This window comes from Agelaius phoeniceus, chromosome 7 (assembly GCF_051311805.1).
Source record: "Agelaius phoeniceus isolate bAgePho1 chromosome 7, bAgePho1.hap1, whole genome shotgun sequence".
In the NCBI taxonomy this organism is placed as follows: domain Eukaryota; kingdom Metazoa; phylum Chordata; class Aves; order Passeriformes; family Icteridae; genus Agelaius; species Agelaius phoeniceus.
In genome coordinates, this window is record NC_135271.1 from 27,930,934 (window position 1) to 27,952,871 (window position 21,938).

General features: G+C 35.2%; 1 protein-coding gene across 3 annotated transcripts in view; it reads left to right on the forward strand.

The window, feature by feature from the left end:
- Window positions 1-17,276, forward strand: part of CCDC141 (coiled-coil domain containing 141) — a 56,707-nt gene extending 39,431 nt beyond the window's left edge. Inside the window, exons 21-29 of one of the 3 annotated variants that reach the window (XM_054636748.2) lie at window positions 603-712; window positions 2,959-3,057; window positions 3,679-3,762; window positions 6,505-7,385; window positions 9,286-9,458; window positions 15,256-15,410; window positions 15,509-15,638; window positions 15,721-15,886; window positions 16,996-17,276. In XM_054636748.2, the coding sequence (XP_054492723.2) occupies window positions 603-712; window positions 2,959-3,057; window positions 3,679-3,762; window positions 6,505-7,385; window positions 9,286-9,458; window positions 15,256-15,410; window positions 15,509-15,638; window positions 15,721-15,886; window positions 16,996-17,050 (1,853 nt within the window). In that variant the 3' untranslated portion in view covers window positions 17,051-17,276. Of the gene's footprint in view, window positions 1-602; window positions 713-2,958; window positions 3,058-3,642; window positions 3,763-6,498; window positions 7,386-9,285; window positions 9,459-15,255; window positions 15,411-15,508; window positions 15,639-15,720; window positions 15,887-16,995 lie in introns of all 3 variants that reach the window. The other 2 variants (XM_054636747.2, XM_054636749.2) reach the window with 2 other exon arrangements.
- The last annotated feature ends 4,662 nt before the right edge of the window (window positions 17,277-21,938 follow it).

Consider the following 21,938-nt stretch of genomic DNA (forward strand, 5'->3'; position numbering starts at 1 on the left):
ATTCAAGTAGTAAAGCTAAAAATATTTCAGCAGCCAAACTGGCCTTTTAAATTCCCCTTAATTTAGTGGAAAAAATATTTAGAGAGTAGATTATTTCTTTTCTCTTCTCTCTCTTTTTTTTTTTTTTAAGCCTTCTCAGTATTTTAAACACTCCTATCTGCAGGAAAGGAGATGACAGAACAGATTTTTGACAACAGCTGATTAGGAAGAGTAGGAGAAAGAAGTTGCGCAGTGTCCTTTAAGTCATTACATGGGAAAAACCTTTTACATCATGCCTTTGTTTTGTATTTCTTATAACAGGGATTTAAGTGCCTCCTAGATGTATAATGTAGCAATGAATTCAGGGGACAATTTATGAGGTCAGCATCTTTTAAAGCAGTATTACTAACCAGAGAGAAGACCTGCAGAAACTGTGAGGACACATCTCAAGTAAGCTAGTACGAGCTGGGAAAGCACATTCCTAGGAATGACAGAATTCCTCCAGCAAAACAAAACACAGAAAAATGTGTTTATTGTAGTCCCTTGGGGTAACAAACTACACAGATTTTTGCAGGTCTGTTTGAGGCATTCTGTTCTACTTTCATGATGTTTTGCCTTTGTAGGGATTGAAGAAGGAAAGAAGTATGTAGAAAAAACCGTATCAAAGTATGAAGAAATCATGAATTCTGTTGATGGGTTGTGCAGATCTCTGAGAGAACTTAAGGAGATAAAGGTATGGTTTTTTAAGCTGGAGAATGTATTGCATCTGTGTCGATTTATCATGCTTGGTAAATCTTGGTCTGAATCAGTGCTTTTAGTGAGGATCATCTATGGTAGCATCAATTACTTCTTAGTTGTTCAGTTTTCTGTTACGTTAGGTAATTACTGTAATGAATCAATGACGTGCTACTTGTTTGGACACTAAATATTTCTTCTGAGCTTCTTTTCCTTTGCTTCTTTCAGAACAGTTACTCCTTTCAAGAAACCTTTAAGAGAAAATGTTAAATTTTATTTGACTATCTAGACAAATACTTTTTTTTTGCATACTTCTTCCTTTGATATTGTAAGATAGGTAACTGCAGAGCTATAAAATGCCAACCAACCTCACTTGGCTCCCTCTTGGAAAACACGTCCTGAAAAACAAATTGTGTTAAAGCCAAAGTCATTTGAGTTAGAAAAGCTTTGCTTTTACATAAATATTTATGAGAGCAGCATTTTTAGTTTCATGTTCTGATAAACTGCTGTGGATGTATTTAAATGTAACATTAACTGAGGAGGAATTATGGAAGACTGGTGATGGGGTAGATAATTAAGACTGTCTACTCCACCCCCCCTTCATTCTCAAATACCTAAAAAATCTTCATGCAGCAGCAGCTGACAAGTTAATTCTTCTGTGAGGGTGGAAAAAATAAGATAAGCTTAAATATCCTACTTTTGGTGGTACAAAGTGAATGTTGCTTCACTTTTCTTTGATGGAATTATACTATAAAATTGACAAACACTCCAAGTATCCATTTATACACTTTAAAGGAGTAAGAGATGCCAAAAATATGAATGAATTCCAAAGGTCATTAGGTGAATGGGAAGAAGGCTTTGTCTTGGACTGTGACCATATAGCAACTTCAACATAAATGCCCATTCTCCTCCCCATTTGTGTATTTCATTAACACTATTGTGTGCAGGACAGTAGTCCCAGGTTCTGTCAGAAGAGGGCTTGAACCTTTCATCTTTTCTACAGAAATGTTGTATGATCTTTTCAAGTCAAGTGGAATTTCAAACTAATTTTACTACCTTATTTTGACTAATTTCCACAAAATTATTGGATTTTTTTTACAATAGAGTTCCGCAACTATTTTAAATGGAAAGGGTTTTTTTTTACATTATGTGGTATTCTAAGATTTAAAAACTAATATTCTTATTGAACATTTCCAGAATATATCAACCATCAATGTCTGTATCTTATGAAGAATAAATAATTCAGCAGACTGTCTGTGCCATCTGTATGGAATGCCATGACTATAAACTGAGTTTCACTTCCTGTTATTTTTAAGGCATGACAAATTTAGGGGAAATGTATTGCATAATCTTTCCTAATTTTACATGGCTGCTCAATGCCTGAAAAAAACCTGATTTATTTCAAGTACAAAATTAAACCTATTTTTTCTTCCTAAAAGAAAAAAAAATAGACTGAAAAGATCTCATGGAATTTTTCACTTGTTTATTGCTAGAATAGCAAATTAATAATGCAGCAGTTTCTTATAAGAAACTTGTTTAAGACTATAACTATTGGCTGGGCAGCTAAAGATATGGAAGACACAAAACTGTAATTATAAAGCTTTTGGCTTTCTTTATCTTGTGTAACTATTACATTATTTGGAATCTGTGGAAGATTCCATGACAGGTTTTGAAGGATTTATCAAGTCTTCATAAAATACATTATGGTTGTCCAAATTTCTGTTTCTATGTTTTATGCTTAGACCACATTCTTCCCTTTCCACCTTTAAAAAAATTTTGATTATAGACATTCACAAATGTTTCTTTCCTCCCTAGAACTGTTTTCCTGCAATCCTGATATCTTTTCTGAAATTGTTGTTTGTTCTCTTTTTTCATATAACTGTGTTACTTAATCCTTTATTCTCCCTTACTGAGCCTGTGTATAAGTTGGTTCATATTCCTCATATTCTTGATTAGCTGCTAGAATTCTTCAGTATTATATACTGAAGAATTATAGTCTTCTATAGTTTCCTTGCCTCCGAAAAGATCCTGTCAGCTTCACAATATGCTGTCATTGCTTGTCCAAGAATGAATCAGCTGGGTTTTGCTGCACTTTTTTTTTGCCATAAGCAATTTACACCTGTGCTGATGACAGATTTTCACTTTGGTGTTTTCTCTGTTGTACAGAGCATGAATCAGTGTAGAGCTAACAATTCCTACCTTTTATTGTGTATAAACTTACTTAATTTTCTCTTCACATGGCAGAAAGTTGACTTTTCTGAAGAGCTGATTACTGTTAAAAAAGAAGAAAGAAATGGTCAAGAAGCATGTGAGGCTGTTAAAGAAGTGGAACAAAAGCAGCAGGTTAGTTCAATTAATTGGTTTTTTTAATAACAAGAACTCTTTCTTAAAAGAGTTCTTGTTACTAAAAGAGTTCTTGTTTTTCAGTCTTAAAGCCTCCATTTGGATGGGTGTTATCAGTGTAGTCTTGGTCAGTTGTTTTTCAGTTATTTTCAGTTGCCCCTTTCCCTCCTATCCAGTCCACATATTCTCCCCTATGAATTTTTATTTTTTATCATTTTTCACATGCCTGTATATATCTTTCTGTTTTCTAAAAACTATTTCTTTTGTAATCTTTTATCAATTTTCCTTTGGTCCTATTGCCAGAGTATTCTTAATGTAGAGGTTCTCTTTGTGACCATTCCTCCATGAAAAAGAGTTGTTCTTGAACTCTCTCCTTTAAAAATAAAACTTAAGGGAATATAAGAAGTAATAGTGGGGACTGCTGATACTATTCCCAGAGCCCTAGACAACTTATGATGCCTACATACAAGTTAGGAAAATATTTGATTTATAAGTAATATTCTATGAGAGAAACATAGCTCAGAATTTGAACTAAAAAATTGTAGAAATGATGATTATTTGTTGCATTAATAAAACCTTAATCAGGGAAAAAAGCGGGATTTTAAAACATTTTTCTTTCAGACAGCACCAGGTGAATTGCTTGCAAATTCAGAAAGCATTGGTGAGAAGAGAAGCAATACTCTGTCTCCTACAGGCACTAAACAAGTATGTGTTGTTCATATCAATTTACATTTAATCAGATTGATGGGCATCATTGTGTACTCTCAAGGGAGTTCTACTCTTTAATTTGTTGTGTATCAAAAGTGAGGACTATTGTTACATTGGTAAGTTTTGATTATATTCTCATTTACAATATTACCAAAAACCGGACAAAACAAGCACATTGATTCAGTTTAAAACCAGTGTGAATAACAGGAAACAGAGAAACAATGAAGGAACACAACTGCAGCTGTCAGTAGTTCAATAGGACATCACATCAAATATAATTTGCTGTAATATTGGTATAAAACTATTGAAGAAATGGCAGAACTCACCATCAAATAATCATCTTTATCCTCATATCAAAACACTTAAGTTGGATTTCAGTTGCCAAGGTTCTCTTCATCAGAAATCATAAATAATCCAAAGTAAGGATTGCATCCATGTTGAGGACAATTCACAAAAAATAAGACAAGACTGAGCGTTTAGAATGACAAAAATCCAAACTGACAAACATCTTTTATTTATGGATTTACAATAGAAGAATATTAAAGTTTTCAAATAATCATTGAATAAATGAAATCTTAGAAATACAGGCAAAACAAAGCCAGATCTATATTTTATGAGATTAATTACTTTAGCTTAAAGAATATTTTGAAGGCTTGGGATCCTGGACATAAATGTAAATAATTTCCTATGTAAAATAGTCTGATCATTTGGAGGGGGTTAAGTCCTTAGAAAGGTAGGATCCATTGGTAACAGATTTAGAGACCTAAAAATTCCATTTTGCAAACTGCTAACATAGACAAATACTGCAAGATATTAAACAGTGATGTTTTGTAGAAATTCAACTAATATAATTTCCTTCAGTTCAATACAAAATGTCCTGTAATATGCTGATGAGCCAAAATTAAACCTAATTAATTTTCTTACCTCCAAGTCAGTGGGAGCTTCAGCATTGACTTGGAACCCAGATTTCACTCAGAATTTTGTGACTGCTCAGGAGAATCTCTTCAGCAGGTGTCCATAGCTCTATTTTGCTAAGCCACAGCTTTGTCAGTCCTCATCAGACTGAGTCTCAGCTGCCAAGGAGAGAAGTCAAGGGTATGCAAAACAGCAAATATCATATGAGGATTGTGGCAGCTATGGTGCCTCTACCCTTTTCAACACTCCATACTTCACTTAAAGAAGTAGCAGGTTCATCTCACTAGAGCATGAACAGTGGGCCAGCACTCTCTAATTTTGTCTGTCCTTCTGCAAGCTGCTTTCCCAGTATTAATTTGCTTCAAATATAGCCCTCTTAAAAGTGTGCCAGGCCTTCTCATGGCACATTGATCCTCCTGCTTTTTTGGTCCCATGCTGCCAAAGCCAATCTGGCAGCTTGCTCACTCACAGTTCACCTGTCATTCTTTTCCACTGCTTCTTCCCCAGTGTCTTCTTCCATCTCTTCAGGGGTCAGAGTTCGTCAGGGGATGCTTGTGGGAAACATTTTTGTAGTAAAACATAAACTTTGTCTTACATCTGAATTGAATTGTTTAGTAAAATAGACACAGTAAAATCCCAACCTGCTTCCAGTCATTTTTTTGTAGGTCTGGCATGAATCACATTGCTTTGAAATAAGAAAGGTAATAACGTGGGAAAGCATCTATATTAAAACTAACATGTCTAAATAACCAGGGTACATATGAGGTTCTATTATTTCTGGGTGTTTTAAAATTTTTTTCACTAATTGTTAGATTGTTTGAGCAGTAAAGGAAAAAGAAAACCAAAACAAATATACCATCACTCTCTTGTACTGGATACTGCTAAAGAGACCTATTTTGGAAAGCAATGAAATTGCTTTCAGTGTATCACCCAATTTATTTGAGTGGGCAGTTTATAGGTGATAGAAACAATGCTTAGTAGATCACATATTTGTGTATAGAACTCAGCAATGAGAGAGTAGCTTAAGGAAACATTATGCACAACTTTTCTGAGAGCCTTTGCACAAAGGAAATCAATCTGAATATGTGATTACATTCACACAAAAATCAAGAGGCAGAGACGTAATTAACAAAGCAGATGACTTTGATGCTTTGTGATTAAAATTAATGCACATATGCCTCACCCAATTCTATTTGAAACATGATGAGAGGGACTTTTTTTCCTGGATCCAAGTTAACATAATTTTTAAATTGCTTTTCTTTTAATATTTGGGAGGATCTTTTAACAGCTGGCAAGTAAAAAAAAAAAAAAAAAAAAAAAGAAAAAAAAAAAAGGAGGAGGAAATATAAAATGCTATGGAGGTGCTAGCTTTATTTTTTAACCAGTCCAGCAACTTGGCTGTTAATATATTTTCATTGCTAAATAACTGTTTTCCCTTTAAATGCAATTAGGCCACCTACTCCTCCTCCTCCACCACCTTTCCCTTGCAAATGCTCATATAAACAGAAGCTACAGGAAATCCACAGGTTGCCCTTTGTTTATGGAAAGGTACTTTCTGTTTTATTGTTACTGTTATAATAAATACTTATACATAGTTATAATAATATTTTCTAGAATCTATTTGAGCAGTTTGAAATTCCAATAAGCTGCTGCAACATTTTCTGATTCATTGTTTTTTGCCCCATTTCTTTCTTCCTCTCAGAATACATCAAGCTTAATTAGAATATTGTTGCTAGATTTTGTATGACAAGGGGATGTATTGAATGATAATTCTTTCTTTGTTTTCCTTTCTCTCCTTTCTCTTCTTTCCCCTCCCAGTTCGAGGAGAGGAATATATTGGCTGATATTTCAGTTATCTGTCCAGCTGGTGAGGATCTTGTTTCACAGGACACAGAGCTGTCATCCTCAGCCAAAGAGGATGGTTTACAGACTGAATTCCTGGCAGAAGAAACACCCTCTGGAGATGAATATGAGTGTATATCACCTGATGATATATCATTGCCACCGCTTTCTGAGACACCAGAATCCAACCTCTTACATTCTGAAACAGAGCTAGAAGAGCAGTTCTGTTGTAGTTCTCATAGTCTGCATGTCAGTTCCTATAGCTTGCAGAAAACCACTAGAACGGTAAAACTGATGGAAGCACCTGACCTCTTAACAAATTTTGCTTTTGCTGATGCTACAAATAATAGAATGGAAAGCCCATCAGATCACTTTCAAAAGTTTTGTATCTCTTTAACAGATTCTGGTCCAAAAGTCAGAGCAGAATCTCCTTTGACTTGCAGCTCACAAGGAATTTCTGAAACTAGCACTGCTTCCTGCCCTATAAAAGCCAAACCAGTAGATAGCATGATGAGCGAAACATGCAAAACACATTTACAACACCTTGAACTTCATAAAAGCATGGCAGAAACGCAAGAAAAATTGCATGCCTTGAATAACTGTACTAAATCCCAGGATAGGCTGCATGCTTTGCCCGATGCATTCTCAGGTTTCGTGTTTCAATCAGACGCCACCAGAAGCTGTCAGAGGCAGATGGTTACCCGAGAAGAGATTAAAAGTTCTTCAGAAAAGAACAGCATGGCCAGCCTAACTGGACAGGCGCCTAACTTCTCCCAGCTTCTGTCTAACAAAACCGTCATGGAAGGTTCTCCGGTAACTTTGGAAGTAGAAGTAACGGGATTCCCAGAGCCTACACTGACATGGTGGGTAGCTTGCAATGAGAAGCAGTAAATAGACCCAGTAGCGAGCCACCACGAACCTTTCATAACCAAATCAGTTAATCTGTAGGCTAGAATAAATGGATTGTATCCTTTCTACTCCACACTTCTGCATGATTTCCACCTTCAGAATTGTTTTCAACAATTAACCAACTTGAAATAATCTCTCTGTACCAAATTTTAGGAATGAGAGTATCAAAGTACTGCAAACATATCCAGTGTTTTCAAGGAAAAATCATCATTCAGTTTTCCTATTCTGGAATATGGCATTCTACTTGCTGAATGCCTTCTTAAAACAATTGCATGGTTCAGATTTACTATAAATAAATTCACCTGCATTTTCCCAGGCTCTGGGCACTATGTATGGACAGACACAAATTGCATGCACACTGAAATATTTATATCGTCACTATATAGATGGGAACACATTTACACGTATGTGAAAGTCAGATATCAAAACTAAGGTTACATGTTAAAAAACACCACCTAAATATCTACACTAAGAGAATCACTTTTATATCATATATTGGTGTGCATGGTCTATCTCTCTCTTAATTGCTATGTGTCTACTTAGATTACTTTATTATTGGATTTGTGGGAAATATAGATGATGCAATATAAACATCTGAACTCTAAAAATTCCCTGACAAAGGGAGCAGGGACTGAAAGAGGGGCAGGATTTCAGGATTTTTTTCATAGTTCTATATGTTATGTCATGTATTCCTCCAATTTTACCTCGTTTGTCTTTTCTCCACTTATTCCATTAGTCTTTCAAAATGGAGGCCTTTATTTTAATGTATTAAAACTAAATATGCCTCTTACTGGAAAAAATGATGTTAATATTATTATTACACATTTAAAGAATTAAACTGTACGTTTTTGTTAAACTGAAATTTTTTCGGTGGCACTGAGAAGAATACTGGACAATGCAACCTTGGTGCTATACTCTGTTGGTATCAATAAAGTTACCTTGTTTTAAATACCAGTATTGTACAGACTGAGGAGTATTATTGGTGAAACAAGATATTAATTTTATTATAAGAAAGCATTAATTTAGCCCAAAAATATATACAGTATTGACAGATTTTCTTTCAAAAAGATAACATTCAACTGGATCAATTTTGCAAATTAGAAATTCATGAAAATGGAAAAAAAAATGTTTTTAATTCAAAATTCCCCAATAACATGTATTTTGTACTGGTATAGAAATTTCTTTGGATATGCATGTGGAAAAATATTTTCATGTTTGTGTTGGGTTAAATGTAGCCTACGCTGAAACATCATGGTGCAAGGAGAGCCAGAATTTTCTCTGATTTCCATTTTTAAATCAGGAGTCAATACCAATACCCTATGATAGATCCTCAAGTGTTAGTGTTAGAATATGGCACCAGTTCACTGAAGTAACTCTTGATGCATTGTTCTATCCTGTTTGACGATGTGAGCTAGGTAAATGTTAAGTGGGCTGGGATGGAGGCAGGTTCTTGGTGAGATACAAGTTTAGATAGTTTGTTTGTTGATCCTTTAGAGCCTGTTAATGAGTTGGGTGTGGACTGGCTCAGGACCTATTAGCAAAAATGTCTCAGCGCAAAATCAAGGGTCCAGGCCCTTGTTACCTCACTGACGCTGCAGTGAGAGACTTGTAACTTGTCTGTTGAAACTCATTTTCAGAGCCAAATTTTCTACTGTTAAGAATCTATTATCTAGTAATTTGCATTGTTTAACTGTTCATGCATATTGACAGACTAAGTTTAAAACTGAGAAATGAGAATACAGCAGTTCTCTGTCTCTTGCTGCTGCTGTAGTGTGACAGAGATTGTCTGAATTTGCAAAGTTCTGTGTGGCGTGCAGTGATAAAACTGACTTGCAAACTGACTCTCTGCTTCAGGTACAAGAAGGGCCAGAAACTGACTGCAGATGAGCACTTAAAGCTTTTACAAAAGGAGACAAAGCATACTTTGTTCATTCAGAAGGTGTGTGATAAAGATGCTGGCCTCTATGTTGCTCGAGCTAAAAATTTGAACGGCACTGCCTCCTCAAGTGCCATTCTTCATGTGCAAGGTAACAGGCCACCTATTGCAAGAATAGACTGGATAATGCTGTGTGTCATCTATATTAGTGTATCACTAATGTACTGGCTATTCACTAAATAAGTACAACATTGACTGCACCGGACTTAATTATCACATGTTGAATTTATTTTCTTACACTGCATTTTCACAATGTGTACCAAACCACTTTTTATGGCAAAATGGATATATTGTTTGTTTCTTTATTACCAGTATTCTGTGTTTATTCTACTTTCTCATAGTGATGTTGAGATAAAAACTTTACAATATTTTTCTAGAATCTGAGGTTGAGTATTGCTTTCTAAAAATGTAGGCATCCCAAAGCATCAGAAACGGTTTTAATGGTTGTAGGTTTTAAATGTCAGTATAGCACCAGGTAGAGTGCTCAGGTTGTTGTATATTTTGGGATATGTCTTTTCTTGGGATGGGATGTGAAAGGTGTTGGATTTTTTTTTAAACATAGAATGTATTATTTTCACCACATGTTTGCTTGTATGCTTAAAAAAATATTTTTAGAACAAAGCTTTTTAGTAAAGGTATCATACCATTCATGATTGAGCTAACACAGATCAGATTTAGATCTGTCTCAGCCCAGCATACACTCTCCAAAAAGGAAAGCTGCAGTAGTTCCAATAGAGTTGGGATTGTGCTACAGAACTGACCCAGAACCATCAGGATTTGTGTAAGTGGCATCTAGCAAACAATAGAATAAATGTTTACAAAATGAAACATTCCAACATTCCAGCTTGCTTAAATAGATGTCTGTGATACTTTCTCTGCCTTCTTACGAAGTTAAAGATACAAATATTTCTAATAATCCTCTAAATTGTTCGTATAAGACAAGAAATTTAATAATTTATGAAGCGAGCATTAGCACTCGTTTAAAATTTTTAACACACTGATTTCACACAGAATCAACCAAATTGGGGAACTATCCAAAAGTGTATTAAAATTAAAAAAAAAAAAAAGAAAAGTCAGTCAAGCAGAATTATCCTTTAACTTCAAATCACTAAATCCAAACCAATACTTTGTTCACCTACAGTTGTATTTCCTTCTGGACAAGGACAACCACAAATATATTTTTTTATTAAAGTTCTAATTTTTTTTAACTATTACATAACAGTGATGTAATTGTGCCAGTGGGAGACTTAATTTATATATCCTCAAATATAAGACTTAATTTATATATCCTTCAGCCTCAGTATTTGTTGTATTTATGCAGTAAAGAGTTGACAAACAGCTATATGATTTTTTCCTGCATCTTTTCATTAGCAGCTTTCATGTTATAGTTGAGTTGCTATAGAAAATGTTTAAAGATGAATTATTTACTTTCTCTTGCATAATTTGGTGGAATGAAGCAAACTTTTACCGTGTAGCCTCCTATGAAAAGGATATATATTGTAATTGCAGAGGGTCAGATATTTTGGCCTAGTGACTGCAACATTTAAAAAATTCCTGTAACTTTGAAAAAGGAGAAGTTCTCATGATATAACCTCACAGTAATGAGAGTTAGCAGGAGGAGGAAGTGGTGAACAGATGGGGGAACACAGTAAGTTCTAACTAACTTGGTATTACCCTTAATGAACCACTTTCTAAGTTCAGTCATCTCCTAAAAATGTAGATTCACAAGAATTTTCTCAGGCATAAATTTCACCTGTTTTCCTGCACTGTATTTTACATTTCACAATAATGGCAACTTAGATCTTAATAAATCATTGTAGAAATATATAATACCTTTGTTTGTTTGTTTGTTAAAAATTTCCTCTGAGAATTTGACCATTTCTGTGAATTTTAGGTAAACAAAAGTTGATTTTGTGAGTGTGGTATTGCATCTACTTTCATCCAGGAATAGCTTTAAATGCACAGTTTTTAATGGGTGGATATCAGCCACAATTTTAATTGCTGCAAGAAACAAGATTTCAAAAAGAGTGATTAGAGATACTGGATTCACAGCAGGACTCTGAAAATCTTGTGGTTTTAATGTTCTGCTTTGTAAACAAAGACATAATCAACACTGGTTACTGCTGTGCTGGCAGTCTGGATTTAAATACCCTTTATTTAAGGACTCAAATGAGTCCTTTAAAAAATTACTGGAAAATTCCAGCTGTGTTCTGGTTAGATAATATTAAAAAAAGGAAAAAAAAAAAAAAAAGGAGTGACAGTGATGTAGTCTCATGATGCACTAGTATTTCTTTGAAGGAAAAAAACATTCTGTTGCAGCAATAATCTTAACATAATGCTTCCCACTCTCATTGGTTTTTTTTAATAGTTTATACTATGCATGCTTTACCTCTTCCTTCTTTTAACCATTCTGTAGAGCAGGGAATACATCTGGGTGTTTGGTATGGTTCTGGTTCTTTCTTGGTTCACAGCTCTGACTTCCCCTCGTTGCAGTCACAGTTTTGAGCCTATAGTTGTCAAGACCCCAAAATGTTTACATCTTCCCAATGGCTCCATTATAGAGAAGATTTAAGCCTCAGTCCCACCATCTTTAGAAGAAAGACATTAGACACATAACTAACCTCCATTCCCTTCCTCCTTCCCCATCTGAAGACACCCTTTAAGAAAAGGTGAAAGATATTGCCTGACTACAAGACATGGAGTTGTGTGAAGGTGTGTTTACACAAGGTACCTAAATTTGGAGTGGGAAAGGAATTAATTGTATTAATTTTTCAAGAGGAGCAGCCTGTGTGAGGTCGCAGGTTTGAGTCAGTAGGCAGAGGGAAGATGAGTCATTACCAAGATGGGATCAGATGTGGCTGGAGCTGCAGTGGAGAAGGTGAGTTCCTCTCAAATGACTAGTAAGGTATGCTTACTTCTGCACCTTTCTCTGGAGACTTTTCTTGGGTAAAGGAGTCATTTCTTTCTATGTATTATTGTCTGTGGTCTAGAGGAACTGTGTCTTGAAAAATTACTGCCAAGATTTTAAAGAGGTTACACATGGTATTCAAGGAGACTGGAGCTCTGGGATTATGGATATTTCAACTCAACTGGGTCATGAGACCTGTTTAATATTCCTAATAAAGGGATCCTTCTGTTTGTGTTAGGAGCTTGACTGAGACAAAATCTCAAAACAATAAAGTACACTGTTGATTTAGAGTAATGCTGAGCAATTCCAAAGTCTCTAAGCAGCATGGTGGGAATCTGCCTAGTCTAAATTCATAGAGAAGACAGGGGAAGTTCATAAAATTGCTAATATCACATTTCAAGACACCAGAGACTGGAAATTACATGTCTAGAGTAAACAGATTGAGAATAACTGTGAAGCAATTTAATTTAAAAACTGGCTGTTAAAACCAATTTGGCTTGACCTGCACACCTGTGTGTGAGAGAGACTTCAGGCAGGGGTGAAGGCTCTGTAATAGACAGATAAAGGTGGACTTTTCCCCTGCAGTTTTTGCATTCCTCCAGGCTGATGATTTTTCTGTGCTTATTCACCAGTTTGCAGCATAACTCTACTGGTCCCTACAGATAACTTGTGGAATATTTAATAGTTGACAAAATTATTGCCTGAACCTGTAAGGATGGTACTTCAGTACCACTGGCTACCTGATTATTTTTTCCCACAATGAAGGAACAGATCTGTTCTTTCTAACCCTTGTGGATGTGGACATTATGGGATGTCCAGCCAAGAAATAATTTGCAATTAACAAATTGTCTTCTGAGTTTTTGTTATGATATCATGGGAAAACCACTGGTGAAATATAACCATCCATTCTATTTTGAAGGTTGCTGTCAAATGATAAAATCTTCTTTTACAACAGACTTTGCTGAGGTAAAGCCTGTTCCCTAACGAGTTGCAGGAACTGTCATTTCATGGTTTTATTTGCACATACATTTCCCTTTGTTCTCTAGAAACTGAACATTTCAGCTTTTATGTTCTGCTGCCTTACTGATATAAAGTCAAGATGTGATCTGATGATTATTACTGTCACCTTTCCACTAAGATTTTTTTTTAAATGGTAAAAATCATTCTGGTATGAGATGCAACATGACTAAACAAGGAAATTCAAACTGCCAAGTTATGGAATCCAGCCAAAATTATCCTGAGGAGTGGCTGAAGCCCACTTAATGTTTTCTGCTGGAATACAAGCTAATCATGTTCTACTTGTGACCTATTGCTAACTGCCTGCAAAGAGTAGGCAGGGATGTAAACTTGGTTCTCTTGCTTGAAGTGAAGCTGATGATCTCAAATTTCTGGGCTCCAGGTGCATGCAATGCAATGCAATGAGGGTGGCAGCTTGCACATGCTAACCTTCAACAGCTAAGGACTGAGTTGCTTGAGCTGCTCTGGCTGGCTAATACAGAGGTCACACAAGGTTAGCACAAATATGGGAGAGTAAAATTTACATTCTTCTGCTTTGTATTGGTGCCTCAGTCCTGCAGTACCTAGAAAAAATAGAAAAGCAGCTAAGCTTGAAAGCTTATTGCAACTAAGAGCTCACCTAAGGAATGATATTATTAATACAATGGTCCAAATGTCTGCCTTGTGATGCCAGCAGGCCCATACTTGGAAAAAATAGCCTTTTGCTCAATATATTTGGGGTTAGAAGTTGATGGGCACCTGTGTGAGATAAGCTGATTATGTTTCTTAATAGCATAAAGAAAAAATTTTTGTTCTTAAACTGTGGAGTAATGGTGGCATGACAGTTTAAAACTCTGTCATTTAACACACATTTCAGTACCTTTCTATTTCAGAGAAGGCCAGTGATAACTTTCGACAAATATTTTGGAAATGTGGTACAATATATATTAAAGAGGAAGAAGGACACATTCTTTATGTGATAGAGATGCAAAAAGATAATTTTTATTGTAGGATGTCTTCGTGAGTTCTTCTTGTGTTAACATCCTCTTTGCTTTACATTCCCTGTGTCAAGCATTCTTAGTCAATTCTAAGCTTGTCTTCTCTTTTTACTGTAACCTTGTAGGTGGAATATAAGTGGAACCTTAGGTAGTAATACAAAGATTCAATAAATCCAGCTTTATAGCTCATTAAGTTACAAGTCACAGAAAGCAAACTGATGCTGATGATCAAAATTTCTTCAATTTTGATGGGTTAATTTGTATTGATCAGTCCTTGTAGAGGTTCAGGCATCATCTGTCCTTCCTCAGCTGGCATGAGGCTAGCACAAAATCAATCTCATGTGCTTTGGATATTGCAATAGAAAAGCAATTATTTGCCCATCCTTCATCTGAACCAAATTTGTACTGGATGATGTGGTAGCACATGGTCTCAATATTAATGATGGCCAAAATAATGATGTGGTCAAAGTAGCAGAGAGGCATCATTCTGCCCTCCATTATTGCAAATATCAATTTTTAAAGTATTTTCAATAACTTTTTTTTTTTAAATAATGGGTGGGGGGGAGTGAAGAAAGTGTGATGTACAATAATGCACTAAATTATAAAATTTGCTCTCATGACTTTATCACTTTAAATTTGTGTAGAATAATTAATCTTCTGCCTTCACTGAAACAATTCACACAGATTTGCCTAATATCTTATCAAATAACATGATTCTTTACCACTTCCATGGAACTAATACCACTATGCTGATGCATTACATTCTTGGGTGCTTAATATCCATGTTTTTAACAAATGGTTTTTTTAGATAGATAAATGATATGTGCCAACTGTCTTGCAAACAAGTTAACCTGAGTTTCAGACAGCAGTAAAGGCTCTCTTTGTCTGTCAATGTGATAAACTTTACCAGAACAGATTATTTCCTTCAGTTGTTTTAATTATGTCTCTTAAAACACAGTGAATATTGATTAGATTTTTTTTTTCAGTACAAGGAGAACAGCCAAACTTTGTACAAAAGTTTGGACATAGAACTCTGCATGAAGGAGAAGATTTAATCCTGCATTGCACTATACATGGAAAGCCCAAACCACATGTCTGCTGGACAAAGGATGGCATCCAAGTAGTATCTGGAGATATCAGTGTATGTTTTAATGTTCTTGAAATTTTTCTTGGGAGAAAGGTAATTTATATTGCTTTGTAGTACTAATTATCCCCTATGTGTATTCTCTTGTTTTACAGATTGAGAAATTAGGAGATATCTATTACCTTTTAAAAAGAAATGTAGTCCTTGCTGATAGTGGGAAATATATCTGTGTTGCCAGCAATGAAATTGGAAAGGCACACTGTTCTGCTTTCGTGACAGTGATAGGTGACTCGTCCTGCCAGCTGCATGCTTTTTGGCACCCTCTTGCCTTGTTACATGAGCAACTAATGTACATGTTTTGTTTCAGAGAAGAATAAACCCCCCAGTACTTCCAATGTAACTCGGGCTAAACCAGAATGTGAAGATGGATACTTTTCAGAAGAAGTGAATGTCACCACAATGGAGCTAGTCCAAGCCCAGGACACACCATGTGAGGGAGAAGAAAGGCCAGTGGCTAATTGTACTCCAGTAAGGTAACCTGCATCTTACTCCATGCTGCAACTTGTACTACTGTAGCAACTGTAAGGACCTTAATTTACAAAGCATCAAACACTCTTCCTAATCTATGAATTTCAGGGCAATATATGTAATGTGCATAATATGTGACTCCTTTTTTCACTTAATTCTTCGTCAAAAGATATGAATTTTTTAGATCAAAGAACTAGTAATTACATTACATTACATTACAAAATTGAGCCTGTGCAAGGTATTTATGTTTAGTGAAATATTTTTTTGAAATCTAGTCATAATCTAAATGTTAATGTAAGATTGAAGAGTTTAAAACACAAAGTATTACAGAAGTGCAAATTGATGGAGCTACGTGAAGTTTCATGGGTGGAGTATATAAGCGAGGTTTTCTACTAGGCAAGTCTTATTCTGAAGCATAAGTAGCAAGCCTAATAAGACAGGAACAACTTAATGTTGTTGTTCATTAATTGATTAAAAATAACAGTGCTTCCCACTGGGCAATTTCAGATTAAATAAATGAGATAGATGAAGTCTCTAATCCCTGTGAATTTCAGCACAGGATGAAATCCCACCTCATGAATTTAGGCTCTGATAAAAAAGGAAGAGTATTTTTGTCTTTAAATTTCTGAGGTTTATCTATCTAGATGTAGCACAACTTGTGAACATAAAGGAAAGTTTTTGCACGTGTTGGTTCAAAAGCTTTGTCCTTTTCCTTGTGAGCGGCCTGCACGCTTGCTTCATGACCAGCTGACAAAGCATTGATCCCACATATTTTATTCAGGGTTTTTTCCCATATTGCTGTGCTATGGCAGGTATTCCTGAGTGAAAAATCACATGCAAGATCATCATAATTTTACATAAGTCACATAGAGAATTCAGTATGATTAAAACATGTAGACTGTATGGAAAGGTTAGATTTATCCTAATTTTTTCTTATCTTCTGTTGTTTATAGCTAGTATCTTCTAGTCAGTAAGATGAGATTTAGAATATTTTATGTTCTCTCTGTAATCACTATTTATTTGATCTCTAACCTTTTATTTTCACAAGACCATGAAGAATTGTCTATGCCACCATTAAAAATATGGGCAATATTAACTGACCTTTTTCAAACAGGTTTAAAGAGAAACTCTGGTTTCAAGGAGTACATCTTGAACTTGAAAGGCCATAAGAGATTAACTTCAATTTGAGACATGATCCCATTCTTCTGCCTGATGCAGTGGAACAGAAGATGGACTGAACTGCAAGATGCCTGATTCCTGAGTGTGTTTGTCTTGTTTGCTGTGTCCATTAGTAGGTATTGGCCATGGGTGGGGAGCAGATGAATTTTGGCTGCTATCCAATATATATCTAAATTCAAATTGTTTTTTGTTTCTTTACAAATAAATCATTATTAAAATTCACCTGTGCACAGCATTTATTATGTGTGACTCATGATTTCTTTTGGGTTTGCTCTGGATTGTTGGGCAAATCCAACAGAAGGTGATGATGGAGAAAAGAAACATTCTCCTTCAAAATTCCAGATGTCCTTGGTGATTCACTAGTATCCACTATTGTATTCTTCTACAAATTTCATCAGTGATATTAATTCCATCAATAGGTCTTCCCAGTAGCTAATATGGAGAATTAGGATTTAAAACAAAATTATCTTATAAGAACAAAATTATTCTGTTTATTAAATGGAGTGTTAATTGTCATGTTTCTAACACCTTTGAGACTTTTTTTTGGAGGCCAGCCACCAAAAGGAGTGGTTACTTATATTAACAAACCTTGTCTAATGCTTTCTTAGCAGCAGGAATATCTTCAGGGAAGAGAAAGTCTCTGAGTCAGCATAATGGAGAAGTCTTCCACTGCAATGCTTCTGCTTTCAGGACTAGATTAGTGAGACAATGCAGTCCATTTCCAGTTGGTGCCTGCCATTGCAGTTCAAAGGAGAGGTCTGTGAAGAGATATTAGTGCTAGCTTCAAAGCATATTTTTAGTTTAGCCAAGGACTCTTCAATAATAGAATTCCTTAATTCTAGTCTGTTCAAGGTATTAAAAAAGCCCTGAACTGGAATTGAATCTTTTGGCCAGTCATTAGCATAACAAAGCATTAGCTTTGTCTCCATCTCTTGTGTTCAGAGTTTAGGTGTGTTTAACAATTTCTTGCAAAGGTTCTTGAAGAGAAAGACAATACTTTTGTAGTGTCATCCACTTGCAGCACTGAAAAAGGTAGTTCAGGAAAAGCTCAGTTTTGGATGGCTGTTTGGCTGCCACAGCAGTAAACAAAACAGTTGCCCTTGCAAATAAAAGTTCTTGAGTTTGATCCATCTGATTCAGATTTTCAAAGTCCTACCTTTGAACATTTTTCACACTTCTCAGACTTCTGCTTCAGTGCCCTCTCAATGGTTTGGCCCACACCACAGACACACACAGATTCCACATGTACTGTGCAATTCCACGTTGTCCAGCATTCTGTGATTCTGTACATGCACACTGATTGGACCTGCTCTGGTCTTGCATACCTCTGCAATGCACTCACACTTCTCACTGGGAGCAGATAGGGATTTAAGCAGTGCAGCATTTTTGTGCTTCATCCAAGTAGATGTCATCTGTGCAAAACTGGCACTGAAATAACATATTTAAGAATTGCTTAAATCATAATATTAAAACATTCGATATTTTTCTTCATCAAGATGCAGTTTGGATAGCAGAAACTTAAATTTATCTCCAAGTTAAAGTACAGGCAGAGAGAGGAAATGAGCTGGAAAAAAATATCATGTACATGTCTTCACCTGATCACATAAATCACTCGCTTGACGTTATGGAAAAGTCAGTGGCATCCTGCCCACAGAAGAGTCACAAGGCTATGTATATGTGCACATAAATATAGTAGCTGCATACTGAGCTACTTGCTCTGCATATTTACTCTGTATCTCTCACAAACTTTTCCAAAATGGAATGAAGACAAGTGTCAAACATCTTATGGATCCTGTGCAATTATCTTTCCCAACTAAACCCCTCATTATGTGTTAATTAGATTTAGCGATGTCATAGAAAATACTGTGTTTTTAACTGTACTTACATTCAGAGGACTGAAAAAGTACATATCAGATATCCATCCCCTTCTTCCCCCCAAAGTATAAACCCCCTAAAATTAATGTTCTTTTCTCAGTTGTAACTTTTTAGTATGGAATATATGATTCCTTTTGTAGAAATTCATTTTGTAAAAATGAAAGTGTGGAATTCAATGCTTGCTGATCTTGGATGCTCATCAAACTTAAAATATTGTGTTCTTTTTGCTTTTCCTCCAATGTTAGACTAGGAGAAAAATTTTAATATTTAAGGGTTTTTCCTCTTGATTCACAAAACATAACTCAGAAAAAAAACCGTTTCACTGTTTCTTTAAATAATACATGGGGCAAATCAGGAATCTGTGTATCTGTTCTTACTTATGGTTTTCTTACAAAATAGTAGAACGTGTTGTTTATAAATAAATAAACATCTATCAACTTTCTTTGGCCAATGAGTAACACAGCTATTGCTTCAATAGAATAGCTGTGTTCCCAGAAAATGGATCCATTATGAAAAATGGTAAGTGTGTTTGCTTCTTTTCATTTTACAAATCATAGGTGTCCACAGATTTGTTAAAAGGTTTCCAAAATTGATGAAATATATGTATCTATTAAATGCTAAGGACTGTCTTAATGTTAGATAGAACTTGTTCCCAGTACAATGATGTTAATTACTGTTTTGTGGAAGGAAATAGAGCACCTAATCAATATGTTCCTTACTCTGGCTGCAGGTTTTGTTAGTAAGGCCTGCTCTCTAAAGTGAAATGCTGAGAAGGCAAATGTTTCTTTTTCTTCCTTGTTCCATGTATGTTAATGTATGAGGATGATGCATAAAGAAATAATACTCAAGGAAATCTTGTCAAAAGTGACATCTGTAAATCTTCTTAGGTATTTCAAAGGAGATGATATAAGTGACTCCTATCAAAATGAAGTTAGTGAATAGGAACCCTGATAATGTGCGGTTTCCAGTAAGTTCTTCCCATATGAAACAGATAAAGTAATTTCAAAACTCACTTAGTGCCTTAATTTTGTTTTCTATTTTGGAAGCAACTGAAAGTGCCTTCTTCAGAAACAATTGTTTTGCAAGCAGGTTTTAGTTGTATTTAAAAAGGTTGAGGTATCTTGCATATTCAATTGCAGTGGCTCAGATAAGCACCTGAAAAGGCAGCAGCCTTTCAAAAGCCAGTTGCAGCACAAAAACATGGATATTCTTGTGCATACAATTCAATTAATAGCCTATGTTTAAGGTTCTAAAGTTTTTATTGCAAAGTACTGGGGGGGAAAGAGACATTGATAAGGGTGGTGGAAACGTGATTTGATTTTAAGTCATGCTTTAGTGGTTTAACAGTTTAGAATTTTTTAGTTATTTTTAAGCTTAAAGAAAGTGGGAGGGAGAAGGGAATTTAATTTTTTTCCAAAGTATACTTGGAAAAATGGAATTTAAACAAGAATATAATATATAAATATATTTGGGATTCTGTTTTGTTGGTTCTATAAGAACATAGGAGAGCATTTTTTCAGAGAGAAGTTTTATGTGAAGTTCTATTTAATGACTCTCTTGGTTCACATAGTTGATTGGAGGAGGGAGTAAACTGAAAATAGTAATTGAAAGGAGATACAGTAATTATTGTATAGGAATGAATGGAAGTGAGAAGTAAGGGAGACAGCAAAAATGGAAGGAGAGAAAGGAATGGCAAATGTACTCATTTTTTTTACACAGTTTGCAAACTGGCATTTTTAGATAGACTAAGGGACCAGGAAAGAAAGCAGAATTTATGTTACATTGGGTGTGCAGCTACTGCAGAGTACACTGGTAGTACAACACTGGCAGTGTTTGACAAATAATGAACAACAGTAAAGATCGTGAATTTTTTTAAAAGTATTAGGAAATTCCTCCCCATAAAGCACAGTAAAACCTTCCTTAGGTGGCACTTTGAAATTTTAAGTGTTCAAGAAAGAATTAATTTTGTCTTTATACTCTGCCTAGAGTCTTCAGCTTTCAAGGCATCTTCATGTGGACCTTATTAAGGCAGCTCCATGGATCAAGTAATTGGGATTGTTATAATTAATCAAAGTGATTCACACAGAGATTGCAGGTGTCCACACCACAATGTTTCACTGTGTTAAATATCACCTGCTACTCCTTAAATGTCTGGTGGCCTACAATGTACTACATGTACTAAACATTGGCAATATAGAGTTTATACTTCAAGCAGTAGCAGACTGAAGCAAGTGTTGAAATTTTCTATCCCCAAACAAAATGTCTTCCTGACAAAAAATTCTGCTTCATTATCTGGATCTGATTGTTGTTTGATGCTTGAGCAAAGAAACAATGTAATTTTTTACCAGCAGTGTCTTAGCTACACAATAAGACTGAAGTCATCCTTCTGATTTTTCTTGTGGATATGCTATGTGATACAAAACATGTAGAAATCATGTGATATCAATGTGACAGAAAGCATGCAGGATAAGTAATTCATATTTCCTTGAGGACAAGATAAATATTCCACTGTTTTGAAATTTTACTTCTGTATTTAAAGCAAAAAAAATTGAGAAGGTATAAACTTCTCTTGGAATAGAAATAGATTATTAGAAGTAATTTTAAAAGTTTATAAAAAAAGAAGGAACATATTTTTTTAAATACAGCATATCTGTATTTGAATGCAGGAAATTTTTTCCCTTGTAACTATTATTGTTACCAGTCATTGTTGACTTAATGGAAATAGAATATGAAAACATGGAAATGGAAAATGGACATAGGAAGTTCTGACCATCTCAAAATTTCAAAAGTGACAGGTTTTATATTTCTGTCATTTCAAAATGATCATGTATTCATAAACTTTTAAATTTTTTTGTTTGATTTAGACATCATCATTAAGCAGGCTGCATTTTTTAAGTTTGCAAATACTAGCCTGTGTTTTTCTTCAACTTTGAATTTTCACTATTTAAGTGTTTACCTACAGAGAAAAACAACTGTTTGCCAATTTAGCAGGCCTCTGTTTAG